Source organism: Culex pipiens, chromosome 2 (genome assembly GCF_016801865.2).
Source record: "Culex pipiens pallens isolate TS chromosome 2, TS_CPP_V2, whole genome shotgun sequence".
NCBI lineage: Eukaryota > Metazoa > Arthropoda > Insecta > Diptera > Culicidae > Culex > Culex pipiens.
Window position 1 is genome coordinate 61,934,802 of NC_068938.1, and position 21,422 is coordinate 61,956,223.

The 21,422-nt window shown below is 40.6% G+C and overlaps 1 protein-coding gene across 3 annotated transcripts; it reads right to left on the reverse strand.

Annotated features, from left to right (window-relative positions):
• Positions 1-651: 651 nt before the first annotated feature.
• On the reverse strand, positions 652-20,862 carry LOC120419366 (brefeldin A-inhibited guanine nucleotide-exchange protein 1). 3 transcript variants are annotated; one of them, XM_039582034.2, is made up of 4 exons: positions 20,650-20,862; positions 20,131-20,507; positions 7,242-12,151; positions 652-2,122 (listed from the first exon to the last, which is right to left on the reverse strand). In XM_039582034.2, the coding sequence occupies exons 2-4, from the start codon at positions 20,351-20,353 to the stop codon at positions 1,982-1,984; spliced, it is 5,274 nt and encodes a 1,757-aa protein (XP_039437968.1). In that variant the 5' UTR covers positions 20,354-20,507; positions 20,650-20,862; the 3' UTR covers positions 652-1,981. The 3 variants fall into 3 exon arrangements, with proteins under 3 accessions (XP_039437968.1, XP_039437967.1, XP_039437969.1); XM_039582033.2 differs by lacking the exon at positions 20,650-20,862 and having other exon boundaries at positions 20,131-20,635; XM_039582035.2 differs by lacking the exons at positions 20,131-20,507; positions 20,650-20,862 and adding an exon at positions 19,425-19,573.
• Between the last annotated feature and the right edge of the window lie 560 nt (positions 20,863-21,422).

Genomic DNA, 21,422 nt, shown 5'->3' on the forward strand with positions numbered 1-21,422 from the left:
TTAAACAACGCCCAGTTACCGAACAACTACTGTATATACATTTTCAAAAAACAATTCAATTTTGTTGCAGTAACAACACTTCTAAGAAATAAAAATTTTTGCACTCGTCGAAAAAAAAACAAACTATTCTGATTCCTGATAATATTTTTCTCTATAACTTGGAAGTAATTTAATCTATCTCAATTAATGTATTTATCATAATTGCCATCCGCGCGAAATCCGCGTCTGAGCAAAATTTGCCAACAAATCCGCGTGAAGCGCGCAAAAAAAATGTTTTCTCGTTTTCGTCATTTTGATTGATATTTTCGTTCAAGAAAGCAAGAATCGGTTGATTTGGCGCGGAATTATGGTTTTTTTTTTTTTGAAAAATAAGGTTTTTGCGAAAATCTACGAAAATGGCAATTTTTGAGGGCCACCCTAGTGGTCAGATGCGACCCATCAAGAGAAAAATTATGCCCGATCAGACATTTTTTTTAAGATCATGCTGTTTTCGTGGGGAAGTTACGCATTGTCTACTTATGGGGATGCTCAAATACGAAATAATCAATCATGTACAGTTTAATATGATACAAAAATGAAAATTCTTTAATAGTTTTAAAAAATTTGTGTGAACTTAATGACATTTCGGATACAAATCACATTACACTGCGATGTATTTTACTAGCATTTTATTCCATGATATCTAATATGCATGTAAATGTATAATATACTGTATATATTAATCATCGTGAGTTTTACAACAGAAAGTTTGCTTGTTTTTTTTATATACTCGTTTACTTTGCCCCACACACAAACTTCGTCATCATCTTCTTCTTCTCGTCCCACTCGGCTTTACTCATTGTGTCTTTTTTGCAGGTTCACAAAAACAAACAAAAGAATAACTTACAGGCTACGCTGACGATAAACTCTCTAAGCAGTGCAGTTTCTCATACGTACGATATTTGTTTGTTTAGTTTTGCTGTGTGTTTTCCCTCTAGTAATTCGAACAGATTTCTCACTTTTGTTTTCCGTTTTGCTTTTGTTTTTTTCTTCCTCTATCAGTAACACATCCTGACTATAAATATACGGCGGCTTCACAGTACAATAATGACAATAATAATGATAATATAATAAGGATAATGTTAATCGCATGATTTCCCGTCCTTTCTAGTTGAATCTATTGCTCACACGTGAAAGAGTGTTTGTGAATGACTTGGACTACTGCAGAGTGGTTGGTTTTTTGATTTTATTTTAGTAAGATTCTTAGCTTTAGTAGGTTGCCTTCGGTTGCGGAAATCATTCGTGGCGTTAGTAGCAAAAATGGGTTGAACTTAAAAAGAAAGCATGACACATTTTGCTGACGGTTATAAAAGTTTTCTCCAAAAATGTATTTCTCACAATCTGCCAAAACAAACAACGCAGCTAAACAGTTGCACTTTTAGCGGTTTTTATCATTTGCAGTTTTGGGGTAATTTTTTGCTTATATATTTACAAAGGAGGGATTTTTATAAAATCATTGCAGCGCGTCAGGGTTTTGAAATTGGTTTGAAATTGTTTACCAAAAAAATTAACAACAGAAAACGCAGTCTGTTTTTGTTTTTAAAGTTGATTATAAACATTTATGCTAACCTAATTCTTTTGTTAGAAATTTCGAATGTTTAGTTTTAGTTTATTTCTCCTCTCTGATAGCGGTTCTACTTCTACGTTCAAATGGTAGGAATCTACGTTTTGTTTAGCTCTATCCTCCTTACGGGATTAATGAAATAATTTAGACAATAAAACAAAACTCTCGGAGACACCAACAGAAAAAAATATATATAACATCTAGACAAAAACATAACTACAACCTTGGATTTTTATTCCACCCGCGCCGATCACTGTTTGAAGATGTATTGCTGCTAAACTGGTGGATGGGAGGAATCGTCGTCGTCGAGTTCTGGTGGTGGTGGTGGGGATGGTGGGTAAAGCCACTAGCCGCCACCGCCGCCGCCTTCCGCTGATACTAGGTGGCACTGTTGGCGATCCCAAAGACGGGGCTGATCCGGAGAAAGACGCGCCGCAGCACCGTTCGCAGCTCCGGCTTCAGGTCGAAGCACATCAGGTCGCACATCAGGATGTAGTAGCTGGCGATGTGGGCCGCGAACTGGAGGGGAGAAGAAGAGAAAGGGAAAAAGATTAATAATACTGTTTTGTTGGTTTAATTTGTTTTTGAAATTTCAAATAATTTATTGAGCTTTTATTTTCTTAAAACCTACATTTTTTATTGCACTTTAAACAATTTTTGGTGATACTGAGAAAAACTTATTTCCCCCCAAATTTCAACTTTAAGAAGCTGTATCTCAAGGAGGTATTAGACTATGACAAACCAAGAAACAAACCAGCACTTTTCGTGTTTAACAGTTTGCCAAACTCGCAAACAAAGCAAAATGAATGCAGGCTGATGTTTCTGCAAACAAATGCAAGTAAACAAGTTTGTTTGTCATAGTCTAATATCTCCTTGAGCAATCAGGAGTCCGATTATCAAAATCATAAAAGGAAAATGGTAGGACATTTTTTTTCATAAAATTATTTTTATTAGGTCCTTTTCGGTACTGGGACCTGGTTAGGACCGAGTCGGCTTTTGTAATTACATTGTTCTTAATGCTAAGAGTAATTACAGAGGATCTTGTGTGTAAATGTTAGTGGGAGGGGAGACGATTTTACGCGGCCTACTCGGGGTATGGTAGGACATTTCTCAGCCTTTATATTATCTATTTATTTTCTGCAGAGGTGCTTTTTCTTCATAAAATGATTTTAAATTAAAAAAAACCGAACATTTTTCGAAAAATTTAACCTAGCATGAAATCTTTATACAAAAAAAAATAAAAAGTCACTTTCGATTGCAATTTTTTTTGCATTTAAAAATAAATTTTAAAATTTTGCATAACTTCATATTTTTTCAAAAAAAAATAATAGCTCCGATTTTGCACAATCATAGAGCGATAGAGCAAAACATCCCTTTCTTCAGCAGCCATTACACTACCGCAAAAAAAAAACAAAAAAACTCACACTTTTTCGCGTTTAACAGTTTGCCAAACTCGCAAACAAGGCCAAATGTATGCAGGCTGACGTTTGTACAAACAAATCCAGGCAAACAAACGATGCGAGTGCGAGTTTGTTTTTGTTTGCCGTAGTGTAATAGCTCCTTTAGTCTCCTAACAAAATTTAAAAAAAACTTCGATATATGCGTATTTATTTTGGAAAGTTAACTTTTAGTAATAGAACAATTCTCTACGAAATCGGTTTTTTTTTAAATTTTAGTATTTTTTAAGCCTTTTTCCATACAATTTGGCAGCTGTCCATACAAAAATGATATACAGTCAAACCTCGCATAAGAGCGCCTCGCATATGCAACTTTGCATATACGAGTCATTCCACCTGATTCGGTTTTGTCGCAAGAGTTGCATATGCGAGGCACAGGGCTTATAGGATTTTGGCTATATGGGAGACATGGCCTATATTTTTATAAAAAAAAAACATCTTAACTATACAAATTTATAGTGTTTTGGAATCGTTATGAAGTCAGCTATACAGCTACACCAAATTTACAAGGTTTACGATGTTCTAGGTCATCCGAAACTTCCTCAAGTTAAGGCCTATGTGTTCACCGCCGTACAAGTATGAGGTAGGCGATTGTGACTGTGGTTTTTGACCTCAGATCATATCCGGATAACCTCAGGGAGGTTCAGGGACTAGTCTACCGATATGAGGTGATGTTCTGGGTCTTCTGTAGAGTCTCGGGAGTTACGACCGATGGGTCTACCGCCGTAACAAGATAGAGGTCGGACGTTTTTGACCTCAGATCATATCCAGATAGCCTCAGGGAGGTTCAGGGACTAGTCTACCGATATGGGTGATGTTCTGGGTCTTCTGTAGAGTCCCGGGAGTTACGCCCGATGAGTCTACCGCCGTAACAAGATAGAGGTCGGAGGTTTTTGACGTCAGATCATATCCAGATAGCCTCAAGGAGGTTCAGGGACTAGTCTACCGATATGTGGTGATGTTCTGGGTCTTCTGTAGAGTCCCGGGAGTTACGACCGATGGGTCTACCGCCGTAACAAGATAGAGGTCAGTGGTTTTTGACCTCAGATCATATCCAGATAGCCTCAGGGAGGTTCAGGGACTAGTCTACCGATGTGTGGTGATGTTCTGGGTCTCCTGTAGAGTCCTGGGAGTTACGGCCGATGGGTCTACCGCCGTAACAAGATAGAGGTCGGAGATTTTTGACCTCAGATTCTATCCGGATAGCTTCAAAGAGGTTCGGAGACTAGTAAACGTTTATCTAAAGATGTTCAAGGTCATCTGTAGAGTTCCGGGAGTTACGGACACTAAGGCCGTAACTCCAGAGAGTCTAAAAAATTCCCTGAAGGTATCCGGATGTGATCTGAGTTATAAAACTGACGACCTTTGTCTTGTTACGGTGGAAAACTAATGGGCCATAACTCCCAGAATTCTTTAGAAGACCCCGATCATCACCACATTCTGGAAGACTAGTCTATGAACTACCCTGAGGCTATCCGGATATGTTGTGAAGTCAAAAATTACCGACCTCTGCCTTTTAACGACGGTAGATCTTCCGGCCGTAACTTCCAGAACTCTACAGATGACTTAGAACCTCCAACCTCTATCTTGTTACGGCGGTAGACCCATCGGCCGTAACTCCCGGGACTCTACAGAAGACCCAGAACATCACCACATATCGGTAGACTAGTCCCTGAACCTCCCTGAGGCTATCTGGATATGATCTGAGGTCAAAAACCTCCGATTTCTATCTTGTTATGGCGGTAGACCCATCGGTCGTAACTCCCGGGACTCTACAGAAGACCCAGAACATCACTACATATCGGTAGACTAGCCCCTGAACCTCCCTGAGGCTATCTGGATATGATCTGAGGTCAAAAACCACAGTCACAATCGCCTACCTCATACTTGTACGGCGGTGAACACATAGGCCTTAACTTGAGGAAGTTTCGGATGACCTAGAACATCGTAAACCTTGTAAATTTGGTGTAGCTGTATAGCTGACTCCATAACGATTCCAAAACACTATAAGTTTGTATAGTTAAGATGATTTTTTATAAAAATATAGGCCATGTCTCCCATACAGCCAAAATCCCATAAGCCCTGTACCTCGCATATGCGTGCTTCGCATAAGAAACCCCCATATGAGTTGCATATGCGAGGTTTAACTGTATGATAATTCAAAAATATGTACCTTTGAAGGAATTTTTTGATCGATTTGGTGTCTTCGGCAAAGTTGTAGGTATGGATAAGGACTACACTGAAAAAAATGTCACTAAAACTTGATTTGCAAAAAAAACTATTTTTAATTTTTTTTATATATGTTTTTGTTATATTATGTTTATATGTTTTTGTTATATGTTTATAATTTTTTTTAATCAATACTTATTTTTTCAAAAAATCGAAATGTTCAAGAAATTTTGGTCGCAAAAAAATTTCAACTTAATTTTTCGAGTTAAAATCGAATTTTAGATCAAAAAGTACTGCAATGAATTTTTGATAAAGTGCACCATTTTCAAATTATAGCCAATTTTAGGTAACTTTTTTGAAAATAGTCGCAGCTATTCATTTTCAAAATTAGTGCCCATGTTTGCCCACTTTAAAAAAAATCTGTATTGATTAAAAAATCATAAATCGGTCAAAGATTTTTGCCCATTCTGGAAATTTCTGAAAAGTTGGCATTTGATGTCCTCTAAAACATATCAGAAAATAATAAAAAATTAAAATAGTGTTTTTTTTGCAAATCAAGTTTTAGTGACAAAAAGTGAAATTAAAAATCATCAAATTTGTTTAACCGTGTATCATCTTTTTTCATTGTAGTCCATATCCTACAACTTTGCCGAAGACACCAAATCGATCAAAAATTTCCTTCAAAAGATACAGATTTTTAAATTTATGATTTTTGTATGAACAGCTGCAAATTTTTATGGAAAATTATATGGACAAACTAATGATGCAAAATGGCTTCCTGGGCATACCAAAGGCACCAAAAAAGTTTCAGCCGGATTAAAAAAAAACGAATGACCGAAATCTCAGAAAATGGCTCAATAGAACTTCAATAAAAAAAAATAAAAAATTACTGTACAGTTCAATTTTGTTTTTTTTTGTTTGTATGAAACTTTGTTCGTAGATTCCTTATGTTCAAATATTCAAAAATAAAATAAAATTGTATAAGTTTTTAACTAGATTTTAACCACGATTTTAACAAACTCTGTCTACTATTATAGATACTACTATTAATATACTGTCAAAATTTCCTTTCCCACGGAGGAACCTTCCGCTTCGGGAAATTTTAGATTGATACCCTAGACCAATTTTTTTATGTCAAAAGTTCAAGTCTTGAGTCTATTTAAAGTTCCAACAAACAAAATTTTCATATATTGCTTACATGGTGTTTTTGAATATCTGCGACTTTTTCCTGCGCTTATAATCATATTTAGCATGTTTGAACTCCTTTGAAAACATTTTAAATTTTCATGAAATACCAATGTACAGTCCCACGAAAAGTTGCATTTTAGCATTTTTGAACACTTTTTTCATCGAAATGTTCAAACCTAGCCCACCCCCCCTCGACTTTGGTCTCGACTTCAAAAAATATTTGCAAGGACCAAACTGCCGTTCTACGCATAATTGTCCCATGTTCAAAAAAGTGCAACTGAGAAAAACGCCATTGAAATTTTTCGACCGATTTCTTTGTTTCTACGCATATTTGTCCCGGAGGTCCCTATTCGCCCTATGTGTCCCTAATCGCCCAAGTTAGCAGTATATCACCCTTATTTGTGATTCTCTTGCTATACAACAGGTAAACAAGACATAATGCTTAGTAAAGCTAAAGATTCCGTGTAAGAAAATACTTGGTGGGACAATTATGCGTAGAAGTGTAACGATGGGACAAACAGACTTGGTGTTGTTTTTCAAGAGTTTTCGAACAAAGTACTAGATTTTATGTGTTTTTCTAAAAGAATACGTAAAAATAAACTTAAAAATGACAAAAAGTCAAAATCGTCAAAAAATGACATGGGACAATTATGCTTAGAACGGCAGCAAAGCAAAACCAAATTCCAGACTTTTTTTGATAAGGTCCTATAAACATATAAAAGACAAAAGCTTATAGGACATTTCAAAAAAAAAAAAAAAAAAACCCTGATATGTTTATTGGACCATTAAAAAAAAAACATCAGAAGTGTAACCCGATAACTCACCCTCGAGTCCGGCATCTTGAGCAGCCGCGTCATCACCAGCAGCAGCAGCGACGTCCACGCGTCCCGGTGCGGTTCACTCTGCAGCGACAGGAAGTAATCCAACGCCTCGGTACAGACGGCAATCAGCCGCTTCTCGATGTCCTGCCAGTCGCGGCGCCTGCTCTCGTCGCTGTACATCTTGAACAGGATGCGCAGCACACAGGCCAGCGATTGCGTTTCCTGCTTCAGCAGGTTCGGCTTGAGCGAACCCTTGAAGCCGGCCTTCCACAGGACGTTGCGCTGGTCGTGGTTCGAGTTGAACTTTTTCGCAAAGCGATGACTTTGCAGCAGACAGTCGATGAGTTGCAGGAGGTGGGGCGTGTTCAGGTAGCTGTACATGCCCTGCTCTTCGCGTTGACACTCTTCGGTTGAGAGCGAGTGGTTTAGGACGGCGGACGGGGGGTTGGAGCTGTTGGTTGAGCCGGTTGATGTGTTGTGGGAGAGTTCGGCGGCGGCTTGGGCCAGGGTTTCGGCGTCTTCTTTGCGGGATGTGGCGGGGAAGAAGATGATGTTGTCGATGGTTTGGATCAGCTCGAGCTGGACGACGCACTTGATAAGGAGGTTCGAGAAGAGGGTGGCCGTTTGGTTGAGTTCGGGGGGTTTGAGGGTTGGGTCGTCCAGTTGGTTGAAGACGGAGTGCTGGGACGGGGATCGCTTGAGGATGCCGTGCCGGGGTAGATCTCCGTTTTGCGGGTAGCTCGCACTGTGTGTCATGCTTTGGGGGTTCGGGTCGGGCTTCCAGTAGAGCAGTTCTTCCGGTAAGGTGCTGTTGAAGATGTCCAGCATACACTGGCAGGTTTTGTCCCAGGTGTCCTCGTTGAACTTGAGTCCGTTCGAGATGACCAGGTTCTCCAAGCAGTTGGTGCCGGATCGGGCGAGCTGCTCGTTGTTTTGCTGTACGCACCAGTGCAGTTGACAGTACAGATCTTTGAGCAGCATCGGTCCGAGGATGTCAAAGTATTGGGTGAAGACGTCGATGATCGCGTACAGCGCGTGGTTGCACGTCGTCGTCATCCATTCGGCCTTTTCGGTGTGGTGTTCAGGGAGTTTCATGTTGTCAAAGATGCGGAACAGGATGTTGAACAGATCGCGCCACCAGTTGGGTTTGTACGCGTCGCCGTGCGTTTTGACGATTTCGAAGAGTACGGTTAGTCCGCGAGTACGCACATCCAACTTGCAGCGGTTTACAACGCAGGACAGCGAGAACAGCATCGGGAACCAGCCCCGAACCCAAACGCGATCCTCCTCTGAAACGGACACGTCGTTTTCCATGCCGGCGTGTTCAGCAAACAGATTTGGGGCGTCGTTGACGCACAGAGCGCACGTCCTTACGAGGCGGATCGCTTCCATGCTCGTGTCCGGGAACTTGGCGTTGCAGGCAAACTCCGACAGACATTTGACCGCGTCCTGGAATGAATCGATCATGATGTGGAACTGCGACTGGTACAAATCGGTGATGATCTTCCCCGTCGTCTGGAAGGCCAACTCGACGATCGCTTCGTCTGTGTCGCCGGCAGCCAGGTGAAACACCGAGAAGATGTTCTTCCAGCCGGATTTGATGTTGTGGGCTTGCGAGTTGACCATCTGGGCCACGCACCGACAGACCATGTCCCGGATGGCCGGCGAGCAGTTCTTCTTCATGATGTGCTCGAACGGACGCAGGAAATCCTTTTGGAAGCGGAAGTTGGTGAACTCGCCTTTTTCGATGAATTTCATCGATAGTTGCCTCAAGCTGTCAAGCGCAAAGAAGGCAATTTCCTCGTTGGTGTTGCAACCGACCGCGTTGAAGTGCTCGCCCAAGATCTGCCAGATTCGGGACCACTGTAACCGGATACGGCCCATGTTGTAGTAGGAAATTTCGACAATCTTCTGCAGGGAGAACATTCGCGGCTGAGGCCGGGTCAGTTCGTCCAGCGAAACTTGGCACAGTGCTTTAACAAAGTCAACGATGGCATCCCCATCGAGGCGAATCGACCCGGTGAAGATCCGATCGACTGCTACGACGATGCTCTGCGAGCTGGTTTCTCCGATGTGTTCCTTGGCTGAGGGATCCAACGCGTCACGGTGGGACGCTGGACCGGAAAGGAATTCTGGCCGAACGCCGGTGCCGATGCGCTGGGCGAGTTCGAGGTGCGAGATGCACTTGACAATATCCAACCAGCTGGAGCCGAGATAGTTTCCGTCGGTGTGCGCCACCATGATAAGGGTTTTGATGGTGTCAATGTTTTTGGCCTTCATCTCGTTGATCGGTGAGTTGGCGGTGAGCAGGGTGAAGCGAGCCAGCGCCTGCACGTAAGCGTCCCGTTCCAGCGTCATGTGGAAGATGCACGCGATCCGGACGGCGCAGCGGATTCCGTCCAGGCAGAGACTTGCGATTTCCGGATCGTCGCAGTCTTGCAGACCGACGGAGAACGTCGCCAGGAAGCTGGTCCAGGCCATTTTAAACATTGGCCGGACGTGCTCGAGGTGTTTGGCGGAGGTGAAGGACGCCTTCACGTGCGACACCGACTCCATCAGGTTCTTGGCCGTCGTGGAGAGCGCCTCCATCTCGACGTTCCACAACAGCTTGCGCTTCTTCTCGTTCACGATGATCTGCTTGCCCTGCGGTTTGCTCGCGACCGTGTTCTTCATCTTAATCTCATGCCCGGCGATTTCGTCGTAAATCTGCGACAGATATTCCTCCGGCAGGTCCTTGTTGTCGCTGATGCCGCGGTTCATCTTGATGTACTGCTCCTTGGTCATCTTGTGCTTGACCTGGGGCGAGTGCAGATCCGTCGTCAGCATAATCACCGAAAAGGCCAACACGTAGACGGTGTCGGCGGATGCGAAAAGCGTGTTGTTCGGATTGCAGTCACAATATCTGCTCGCAAACTTCTCCATCAACCGATCGATCTTCTGCGCTTCGCCGGGCAGACGGAACCCTTCCAAAAAGTACCGCAACGCGGCCACAATGTCCAGCTCGGCAAAGTTCATAGCATCGATATAGGCGCACATCACAGCCTTGCTTTGTTCGTCGTTATCTCCGAGGTAGTCCCCGACCTGGGTCTTGTCCAGCCGTTCATCCTCGTGCAGCCACTTGGCCACGTCCTCACAGCTCGTCCCCAACAGGCCACGCTCCTGCAGGAACTGCATTCCCTTCTTCGGCTTGCGGTTGAACATGTCGATCCCTGTTTCCATCACCTCCTTGCGCTGCTTTCGTTCTTCGAGCTCCTCCGGAAGATCCAACACTTCCCTATTCCCACCGGACGTATTCGTACTACCGACCGAGTTCATGCTGATCGTTGACCCACCGTGACTCTTCAACGGCTCGTGCACTTCGTCCGGAGATTTCGGATTCGTCGTAACGGCCGGTGGATCGCCCAAACTGGTTTGCGAGTTTGGATTCGCGTACAAATCTTTGCTCCACTCGACCATGCACTTAAGGATCGACACCAGGCACTCCAACCCGCGGATTCGCATCGACTTTTCCTGGTTCACCGATGTACCGAGCTCGAGTGCCTGCCGACCCTGCGCAATCTTACTTAGATCGTTGACGAGCCTCTCAAACAGATTCGCCGCCGAAAAGTCACAATCGTAGTTTACGTAAATGTCCACCACGCTCTGCGCGTCCGCACAGATCCGGGTCAGCGCCTGAATCACCATCCACTTGTGCTCGAACGAGGAACTGGGCGCCTCCAGAATGTTCAGGAAGATCTCCTTGAAGAACACCTCGATCTGCTTCTTGAGGTGCATTTTAAAGTTGGACAGCAGGGCCACGAAGATCGACAGGGACAGTTCGAACACCTCCGGGACGGAACTTCCGCCGTTTTTGGACAACGCCACGCACAGGTACTGCTTGATGGCCATGATGAACATTTCGTTCGAGCGAAAGACGGGGCCGGCGTTCTGGAGAATCGACAGCAGCAGGTGAAGCGAGAGGATCTTCGATCGCAACTCGTGCGACTTTGGATCCGGATGACCTTCGGGGAGAGGTTTCATGGAGAGTTTGCACAGCGCACGGAACACCAGGAAGGCGTCCTTTTGCAAGATGTGAGTAAACTTGGCCGTCACGATGCTGTCGTTTTCACTCGTCACTTCCATGCTCTCCTGGGAGGGTACCCGCGCGATCGAGGTACTGTCCGTGCCACCGTTGGACACCCCGCCGATGCTGCCCGTTTCGGCGTCCGCCGCCTCCCCGGTACTCTTCGTGCTCAGCTCGTCCACGGCCGCCGCCGCAGCCGCTATCACATTGTCCACGATCTCGTCGACGATTCCACGCACCATGTCGTAGTCGGGGTGCTTTTCCTCCGCCGGTGGAGTCACCGGAACTACCGCCACCGTTGACGCCGTCGTCGCTGCATTCTCATACGCTTGATTCTCCATCCGGGTGAAGATCACGTTCAACATCTGCGTCAACGTCGCCCGTGCCGTCGTCTGGTTGATCAAGTTCTTGCTGGACAGATAGATGTCGTAGCAGGTCCGCACGCCCTGCAGCACCGTGCCCTCGTGCACCTCGACATGCTGCGACGTGACCACCGTCAGCAACGCCTTGATGATCTGCAACTGCACGCCCTCGTCCGTCTGCGGTCCCATGAAGCAGTTGCAGATCGTCGTCACGATCCGATCGATCAGGAACTTGCCCGGGTTCGCCGAGTCCGGAATGTTCCCCGTCAGGTGGCCGTACGCGATCAGCTTCTGCAGACAGTCGAGCGCCGTCACGACGATCCGCGGCGTTTTGCTTTGGCATGCCAACTCGAACGGCAAAAAGTACTTCTCTGCGTTGACAATGTTGGCCGAGTCGTTCTTGGGCAGCGGCAGGGCCGCCGACGGAACCGGCACCTCGCCATTGTGCTCCACCTGGCCGGCCTCCTTCAGCTCCTCCCGGATGTCCTCTAAAAATGAACGAAGAAAAAAAAGGAATTCAATTAGCAAGTTCATCAAAGTGCCATCACAAGGCGGAACGTATTCCCGTCACGTGCGAGCGCGCCCAGCGGAAACACGTGGACATCAAGAGAGTCTGGGTGGGTCGCGATGCGTGTCGAGTGGAAGTCATCGATTTTTCGTACCAAGTCCTTCTCCCATCCCACCCTCTCCTTTTTCCTCATTTGTAGGAACACACATTGAAGTGTGCTGCTGTAATCGTACTTCCGATGGTATGCATGTTTCATTCCAACAACGTAAGAGGTTTTGACGCGAGAGCAGCAAAATAGGGGAAATATACCCATTTTAATCAACCTAAGCCGTTCGACCAATTCTCATCACTTTTGCCGATTTCCGCTATTAAATCAACATTTTCAGATGTTTCAACAATGGAGAGTTGCTTGCTCACTTTTATTTGAGCTATTTATTACTTTGGAACTTTCAAAAACACTTTATGAAAGCTTTAATTCATGATCAAAGTGCTGATAGGCCGATAATAGAAATAGGCTGAAAAAGGGTATAGTTCCCCTACGAAGCGAAGAAAGGAAACCTTTCATTCGAAGGTGAAACGCGCATATGGACGAAGCACTTGGAAATAGAACGTAAATTGGAGCTCTCGATTCATGGTAGGCTTTTGAGTGGTGGCTTAATTCAATTTCAATATATAATAAAATTTCTGAAATTTGATTAAATCCTACTTTGAAATTTCTCGCTAAAGTCTAATAATTCAAATTTTCCAAAGTATCACCATTTAGCAATTCTAGTAACAGCCAATCGAATGAAACAAGCTGAGCAGAGAAGATTGATCATGGTCACCGGCTGAGCGATTGCGATGCGTCCAAGCGTGTCGGAGAAATGAAGGTGTCATAAAATGTTTTACACTTTGTACGAAACGACACGGCGGCGGAGGGGGTTTCCACCAATATGCAATGATGTGTTTGATCAAAAGTCGTAAATTCAAGATTGTTTTTTTACTTTCGTACGTTCGTCTCTTAAAAAAAATCCTAAATTCTTAAATTCTTAAATTCTTAAATTCTTAAATTCTTAAATTCTTAAATTGGAGTCATATATCATATCATAGGTAAGAAATCCAAATTTTGATAAACATAAAAAATCGTGATTCGATTATCCGGATTGGAATTTTGGCGAGGATTTCGGATAATCGAGTTCGAACTGTTTTTAAATTCCTCGAATTTCTAAATTTTTCGATTTGAAATTTATTATTTTTTTTTAATTTTTAATTTATTTAGGCTGATGCAAATATTTTTTATGTTTATGTCGGAACCTGAAGAGTTTTAAAAACTAATAATTGCAAAACAACTGTACAGGTGTATTATGCTTTTTAAATATTTTTTTCATTCAAAGCAATGGTTCAACCATGGTTCTTATTTTCAAATTTTATACTTTTCTTATTTTTTGAAAACATCATCATTACTGGTATGTTCCACTTAAAAGTTCATATCTTTCAATTTATGAAAATTTTTGTTTTCAAATATTTTGTGTTTTTTTCAATCTGTGATAAACAAAATTATTTTATTTAAGAGTCAAAAACTCAATCAGGTTGACTGAAGGGAAGGATATTTTTATTCGGCTCTAACTTTGTGGGAGCTTTCCCTATGATCAAAGTAGCCATTTTGTTTTCGAAAATCTATAACTTTTGAGGGAATTTTTTGATCGATTTGGTGTCTTCGGCAAAGTTTTAGGTATTGATGAAGACTATAAAATGAAGACAAAACTATATAGGAACATGGAAAAAAATACCGATTTTTAAAGTTTCTTTTTTCACAAAAAATCAATTTCACAAAACCCTTATATTTTTAATTTTTGATTTTTTTTCATATGTTTTACGGGGAAAAAAACCGCAATATTTGAGCCGTAAAGAAATATGAAAAAAAAATTGCCGCCGAGTTATGAGTTTTTGAAAAAAAACAAGTTTTGAGAAAAATAGAAATTTTAGTCAAAATAACTAAAGTTGACTTCAGTTTTTAATGTTTGTTGCAAATATCTCAGCAACGAATTTCAATGTTGAAAAATGAAAAATTTGTGAAACTCTAACATTTCTTCAAAAAATATTTTGAAAAGGTTTTTGAAGTTTTTTTTGCGCCCATTTGAAATGTAAGTTTTGGTAATGAATATTTGGCACTAGAAAATGTAGAAATGTTTGGATGAGACTTAAAAAAACATAATTTTCTTGTTTCTTTTTTTTATTTGTTGTATTTCAGCAACCAGAGGTCCAATCTTAAATGTCTCTTAGGCAATTTTATTGGTATTTTTTGGAACCTATTGAAATTTAAACATATAAAAAACAGAAATTAAGAATATACGGGGATTGATTTTTCGTAGAAAAAAAAATAATTTAAAAATCGGCAATTTTTCAGTAAATGATGAATAGTCCTCATCAATACCTACCTTTGCCGAAGACACCAAATCGATCAAAACATTCTTTCAAAATAAACAAATTTTCGAACATTTACGTCACAGCTAATTTTGGATTGTCATTTCAGTAAAATAAATAACTAAATGCGATTCAGTAATCATCACTTTTAATGAAATTCGGCAATGAACAAAAACATTGCTGAAAAATCAGTAACTGCATATCTGTCAAACTGAAATGTCACTTATGACTTATTGTTTGGATGCTGCCGAGAGAAAATCCTCTTTCAAATGTGTTGTGTTTTTTTATTTTATTTTGTATTGTGATCTTTAGAAACAAAGGTAAGAAAAATGTGAAGTACAAATGCTAAACCGATACATGAAAATTACAAGATATTAAAATTATTTGTGTTTTCTTTTGCTGAAATTTCAGTCGTTTTGACAACCATTCAGTAAACTATCTGTCAAAGTGACAAATGTAGATGACTAAGAATTCAGTAAAATTAAATTACTGAATCGTTTACTGAAATTTCAGTAGTAAAAATTTACTGAGTTTCAGCGGGAAAAAAAAACTTTTTTATATGAACAGTTGCCAAAAATTGGAGATGAGGAGCGGCCGTGGCTGACTGGTCACGGTGTTCGCTTTGTAAGCGAATGGTCCTGGGTTCGAATCCCATCTGCTCCCAACGAGAAAGTATAGGAAATATACATCTTGAAACTCTGAACATAAACGAAAAATCAAAGTCGCTCGAGTCGGGATTCGATCCCCCGTCCTTTGGATTGGTAAGCAAAAATGCTAACCACTATGCCTTCGCGACTTGGTGAGCTATGACTGGAATTAGGAATACTGTTACCAGGCTTGCCACAAATACAGATTTTTCAGCACAGGCCCGAAACACAAACGAATTTTTTTTACAGTTAAAATAAATGTGAGCAGTTTTTGTAAAATTGACCAAAAAGATAAACATTGTTAGCATCTTTTGGCATGTTCAGTTTTTGGTAAGAATATTATTCTTTAAAGTTATACTCGATTGAGTGTTTGGTAGGTATGTGCCAAACAAATCTGTATTTGTGGCAAACCTGACTGTTACTTTCAACTAAATACGCGTTGGGTCCTTGTCCATTTGACAAGGGTTCGGAAGTTCTAAATAACGTTTGAACCCGATTGGTGCAAACGTTCTTCAGGGCGGGGCTTGTCGATAAAGCTGAAGTACCTCGCGCTCGGCTAGCCAGCGTAGAAATGGGTCACCGAAGCTCGACAGAGCTAACACCTTCCAAATGCCTATGCGAGTTATTTGCATGTAAAGAATGTAGATCTAAAATACACATGGAAACAACTCAATTTGTAAGAAGCGACCGCGTGCTCCCGTTTGATTGGTTTTATATATAAAAAAAAAAAAAAAAAAAAAAAAAAAAAAACTTGCCAAAAATTGGAGATCAATGAAGTGAACCAATGACACAAAATGACTTCTTAGGTCTCAGGAAAGGCCACCACAAGATTTGAGCCAAATAAAAAAAATACAAAAAAAATAAAATGGTGAAATGAAATGGTAGAAATATTTTTTGATTGTTAAATGTTAAAAAGAAAACATTTGAAAAGCTTTTTAAAGCGAACATATTGAAACAAAAGCACTTCCATATATTACGTTTTAAATATATTTTCAAAATGCAATTCTCGGGTGAGTTTTCAAATAGCCTATTTTTTTAGTTTGGGAGACTTGAAAGACGGGTAGATGAACAATCTTAAGCATGTTTGGAATTGGTTTTTCGTAATTAGGTCGAATACTGAAGCAAAAAAGGCTTTGTTTTCCATAGACTCTTACGTCTTTTTGAAAACTAATCCGAGAATTGAACCTTGATTAAGTTCCATTCTGAAGATAATACCTGTCATTTAATTAACTTGACAAAAACCACTTTAAAAAAAAAATGATGTAGCAATTTAACAATCTTACATTGGAATCACGTTAAAAATTGGTGATTGATGATGAATATAAAATAAAGCAGGGTGGCCACCAGATTTGGGTTTTCAATTTCCCGGTTTTTTCCCGGTTTTCTCCCGAGGCCACAAGGAATTTGTCCATATAGTTTTAAATCGAATTACAATGTTTTTTATAGACTGCGTTCAAATGGTATTTGATACTAACGCATACACAACGTATACAATTGGTTCAATTTTTTTTTCTCAAGAATTGAAAGCATTTTAAAGTACAAAAAGTAAGTAAGTTGTAAACAAAGCCGTTTTTATCAGTTAAAAATTCAAACCCCTAATTTCCATGATGCTTGTGATTTTTCATCTCCATGCTCCACAATTTTTCTTAACTTAAAATCAATACTAAATCGTTTTGTATTAAATTGGAGAATTACCTAAATTATTACTGAAAAGCAGGAAATAGCATTTAAAATGTATCAAATGGGTAGAAAAGATTTGCAAAAGACAACAGCATTTATGCAAATGCTCTTCAGTTTTCTTTGAAAAAGCTTTTGTAAGTTCAAGAAGAACGATTCTTCCAAGAATTAGCAATTTTCTGGAATTTATTTTTTGTATTATAGTACCAAAATAATGTGCATCATCAGTCCATACAAATCTTTATAAACTTTGGCAGCAGTGCAGAAAAAGTGCAATTTTTTTTAAATAAATCGGTACCTTAAAACATTTTTTGCTGATCGATTTATTATCTTCGGCAAGTTTTTAGGTATTGATGGGATGATTTCTAGAAAAAAATTTAACTGTCCAAAAAAATCCCCCCTCGGAGTTGGCCTGTACTTCAACCCCTCGTCGCGAATTCTCGATACATCCTTTGTATGAGCCGTGCCAAATTTATTGCAAATAAGTTATGCACTGACATGAAAAAAAAGAAAAAAATAAACATGTTTGGATGTTTTTAAATTTTTGAGTAACACAAAATGGTAAAAAATCAATTGACCGCGCTGCGATTTTCTGAACAGCACAACAGAAACAGTCAAAATTGAGTTAATCTTTTTTTTTACGAAATTTTTTAAATGAGAATTGAATAAAACCCAACAAAAACTCAATTTTTGTGTTGATGTAGTATCCACATAAAAATGACTGTTTGTATTGAAATGACTATTTTGCAGTAGAACCACGGATGAAGTAGAAATCTGAAAATATTGTAATTTTAAAATATCTGAAAATTTTATTAAAAATTTAAATTACAATTTTAAAATAAATTTTGAAGACAGATATTTTTTCAAATGCTTTGAATTTGAACACAATTTGATAAGCATATATCTGTTAAAAGATTCCCAAAAAACTTTATAAAAATATCTGAAATACCAAAAATTTCCGACAGTTTAAAATTACACAAAAGTACTCAAATCTGATTTAAAAACACAAACACAAAGTTTCTGTAATTCTGTAATTTCGGAATACATTCGTCCGGCTTCAGCTGAAGAACAAACACAAAGTTTCATAGCAATATGTCCCACCAAATGTTTTACAGTAAAAATTGTATACAGTCCAGACTCGATTATCCGAAGTTTTGACTATCCGAAATTTTATCGAGTCTGGACTATATTATTATATTTAACGGCGCACATCAAGCAGAGCTTTTTGTACCACGATTTTTCGTACGCAAATTTTAGGATCTTCAAAATTGGGAACTATCGGTATAATGTTTTATTCGTCCCCTAAAGTACTGTCTACAAAATTAAAATTAAGCAGATTTTGACTATTTTTACAATCATATTGTTGAAGGGTTAAATACGTAAGTTTGACAATTTTAGAATGAGAATACAACAACTTCCTTGGCTGCTGGGCACCCTTAAGTTAATATTAAAAAACATAATAAAATGAAACTGATGAATTTAGTCGATTGTTTATTGTGCTTATGGCATTCAATACGTATTGGCTCAGGTAAAACCAAATCACTGCCAAAGGTAGCAGATCAAATCCCGTGGAGGATGGGAGCTTAGATGGAAAAAGAGGTTTAGAGATTCAGACGCCTTGTTTTGAGTAGGAATCTTGCCATAGCGCCAAGTCTGCAGCATGGCCTTGAACAATTTATTTTATTTAAAAAAGCAAGTTCGCCAAAGAAAAATATCATGGAATACTCAACAGAACAAAAAGACATCCGAAGCCTAGTAGCTTGAGTCTATTACACAAATTTAAACATTATTCTCCCGAATTCTTCATTTAGAATAACTAGAATAATATTATAATAGAGAAAAGTATACATTGAATTCATTTATGAGGAATTTGTCGAATTTTAACTAAACTTAAAATATTTTCCCGGTTTGTCAGTCGAATTCCCGAGTTTTTCCCGGTTTTCTCCCGATGGAATAAATTCCCGGGGTTTTCCCGGTTTTTTCCCGAGGTGGCCACCCTGAAATAAAGTTTTAAAAGCATTACATTTTACTTTCTGTATTTATATTTTATGATTTTCAAGGTTATTTCCGTGAAATGTTATGTTTTGAAGTTATGGTCCCTCGAAAATTTCAGTCTTGTAATGATTCCGCTAAATTACGCTTGTAAAAAATCTATTTTTAAGCGCAGTTTCCAGACTTTTGTCTTCAATTATTTCAAGATCTATCCAATGTTGAAAACTATTCTACGACACTCGTTTGACTGTTGTTGACCTTCTGCTTAATCCTTTCCATTCCATATTGACCCACTTATTTTTTGTCGATTCAACCGATTGTATTTCGATAAACTGAAAGTCATTGTGTTTTGGTTGAGCGTTTTAGCAGAATGCATTACTAAGAATACAAAGAGACGAGTTGTTCCTGTTTTTTTTTCCTATATAGCGGAATTAAAAGGAACAACTCGTCTCTTTGTATTCTTAGTACTGAAAGTCATGTTCTGTGCTTGAAAACCAAACAACTAAATGTCAAACGCTAGTTTATATCACTCACTACGATGACTCTCCGCGGAAATCACAATCAATTTCCCACAACCGATCAGCATGTTGCGCTCCGCCACTTATCATGCACAAGCGCAGCCAGCACACCCCAATCAAGATTTATGCCCTATTATACTGAACGACGACGAGGGACACAATTAGAAACTGAACCAGTCTCGCTCTTCTTTCCACTCGTGACTGAATTCGAGTTCTTATCAAAGTTATCAAATCCCCCAACTGTAATTCACTCGTTGGTCTTTCACACTCTGTAGACGATGGTTTTAGAGAAGTGAATCACTGCTCCGCTAGTTGCAGCCAACCACCTCAAACTGAGCTGCAATCTTTCCACGTCCAGCGAGCGATTTACTTTTCCAAAAAGCAATTATTGCCTCACCACCAGCTTCTTCACTTCCTTCCATGGTCAGCGTCCTCCGCTCAGAGTGGCGACTTGACGTAACATTTCGCCACCTGGCTTAGCACAGATGGGGCCACCACCCCCCGGAAAAAGGGAAAATCAATACAAAAACATATGCTGGGGACCGTCCTCGAGGACGTCCAATTCTTCGTCAACACAAAAAACCTCCCGCAGGGAGAGTGACGAGGGGAAAAGTGGAGCAAAAAATCGATAACCCCTATCATTGGCCAGTCAATTATTCAGGGAAGGCCACGACGATGGCCCACTTATGCGCGGAGCGGCCTTCGGAACAACGGTGACTCACCAAGTGCCGCATCGCAGGCCCGCTTCAGCTGCGAGTGGTGGGACCGCTTGATGTCCTTATCGCCGAGGATCTTCTCCAGCGCCCGCACGATAAACATTTCCTTCGTTTTGCTGTTGCTGGTTCCACCGCTCGAGGAGGAGGGGGTGGTCGGGGTGGCCACCGGAGTCGTGCTGCTGCTGCTGGTCGTCGTCGTCGGCGTTCCGCTCGTGGCTAATGTTGGCATACTTTACGGTGACTACTCGCTGTTATCAGTGTCTCTTTTGGATTTGGCCCAAGGGCCTAGGCCCGCGGTCCCCGCCGGATGTTATCACTGCGAAAACCTCCAACCCTCGCAAACCAACCGAGGGCCATTTCACAAAACTTTTTCTCGATAAACCCTCAAAGAATGAAAACACACTTAAAAGGTCTCCCCCTCCTGCTCCCCTTCGGAGGGCCACCCAGGTGTTCACCGTGTGACACGGTAACCCGCGGCGGGGCGGAGGACAAGTGGAGACGAAACGAAAAAAAAAAGATTCTCACTGCAAATTCTTCGATAAGGAAAAGTCACAAATTCGAACACCTTGCGACGCGTCCGGGACCGGACGTGACGGTAAAACCGCGCACCGAACTGTCCGCTACCGGAGACACGCTATTCCGGACCGATTCCGAGGGTTTTACGGTGCGAAAATAAAGATTTTGTACGATTTTTTTCCGACTTTTCGTTCCCGACGACGATTTGCTGATGACTTGGGCACGTAGAAGCAATTTGACAGTTTGATGACGTTTTTTGCTCGCTCTCTCTCTCGCGTCCGGAATTTTTAGTACAAAAGTGCATTGGCGTGCGGGGTGTGCTAAATTGGTAAATAAACAAAAGTCTTCAAAAACCCAAATTAAATTTAAATCAAAATGAAAAACTATAAAACCTAATACATATATTTTTGAGTAAAGATTTTAAAATATATTTTCATTTAAGGGTGCACAGCAACCAAGGAAGTTGTTGTCTTCTTATTCCAAAATTGACAAACTTACGGACCCAATCCTGCAATAATATGATGTTAAAATAAGCAAATTTTGTTGTAAATCGCTTAGTAGACAGTACTTTAGGGGATGAATAAAAAGAATATATCGATAGTTCCCCTAGTTATGAAACTACTAAATTATCTGTAACAAAAATCTTGGTGCAAAAGCTCTGGTTGATGTGCACCGTTAAATAACTAAATATTTTTTTAAATTTAATATTGATAATAAACCTAGTAGTACATGCTGAAAAATTAAGAGCGAGTCCACGAGCAAAGCATACCCATCATAATTTT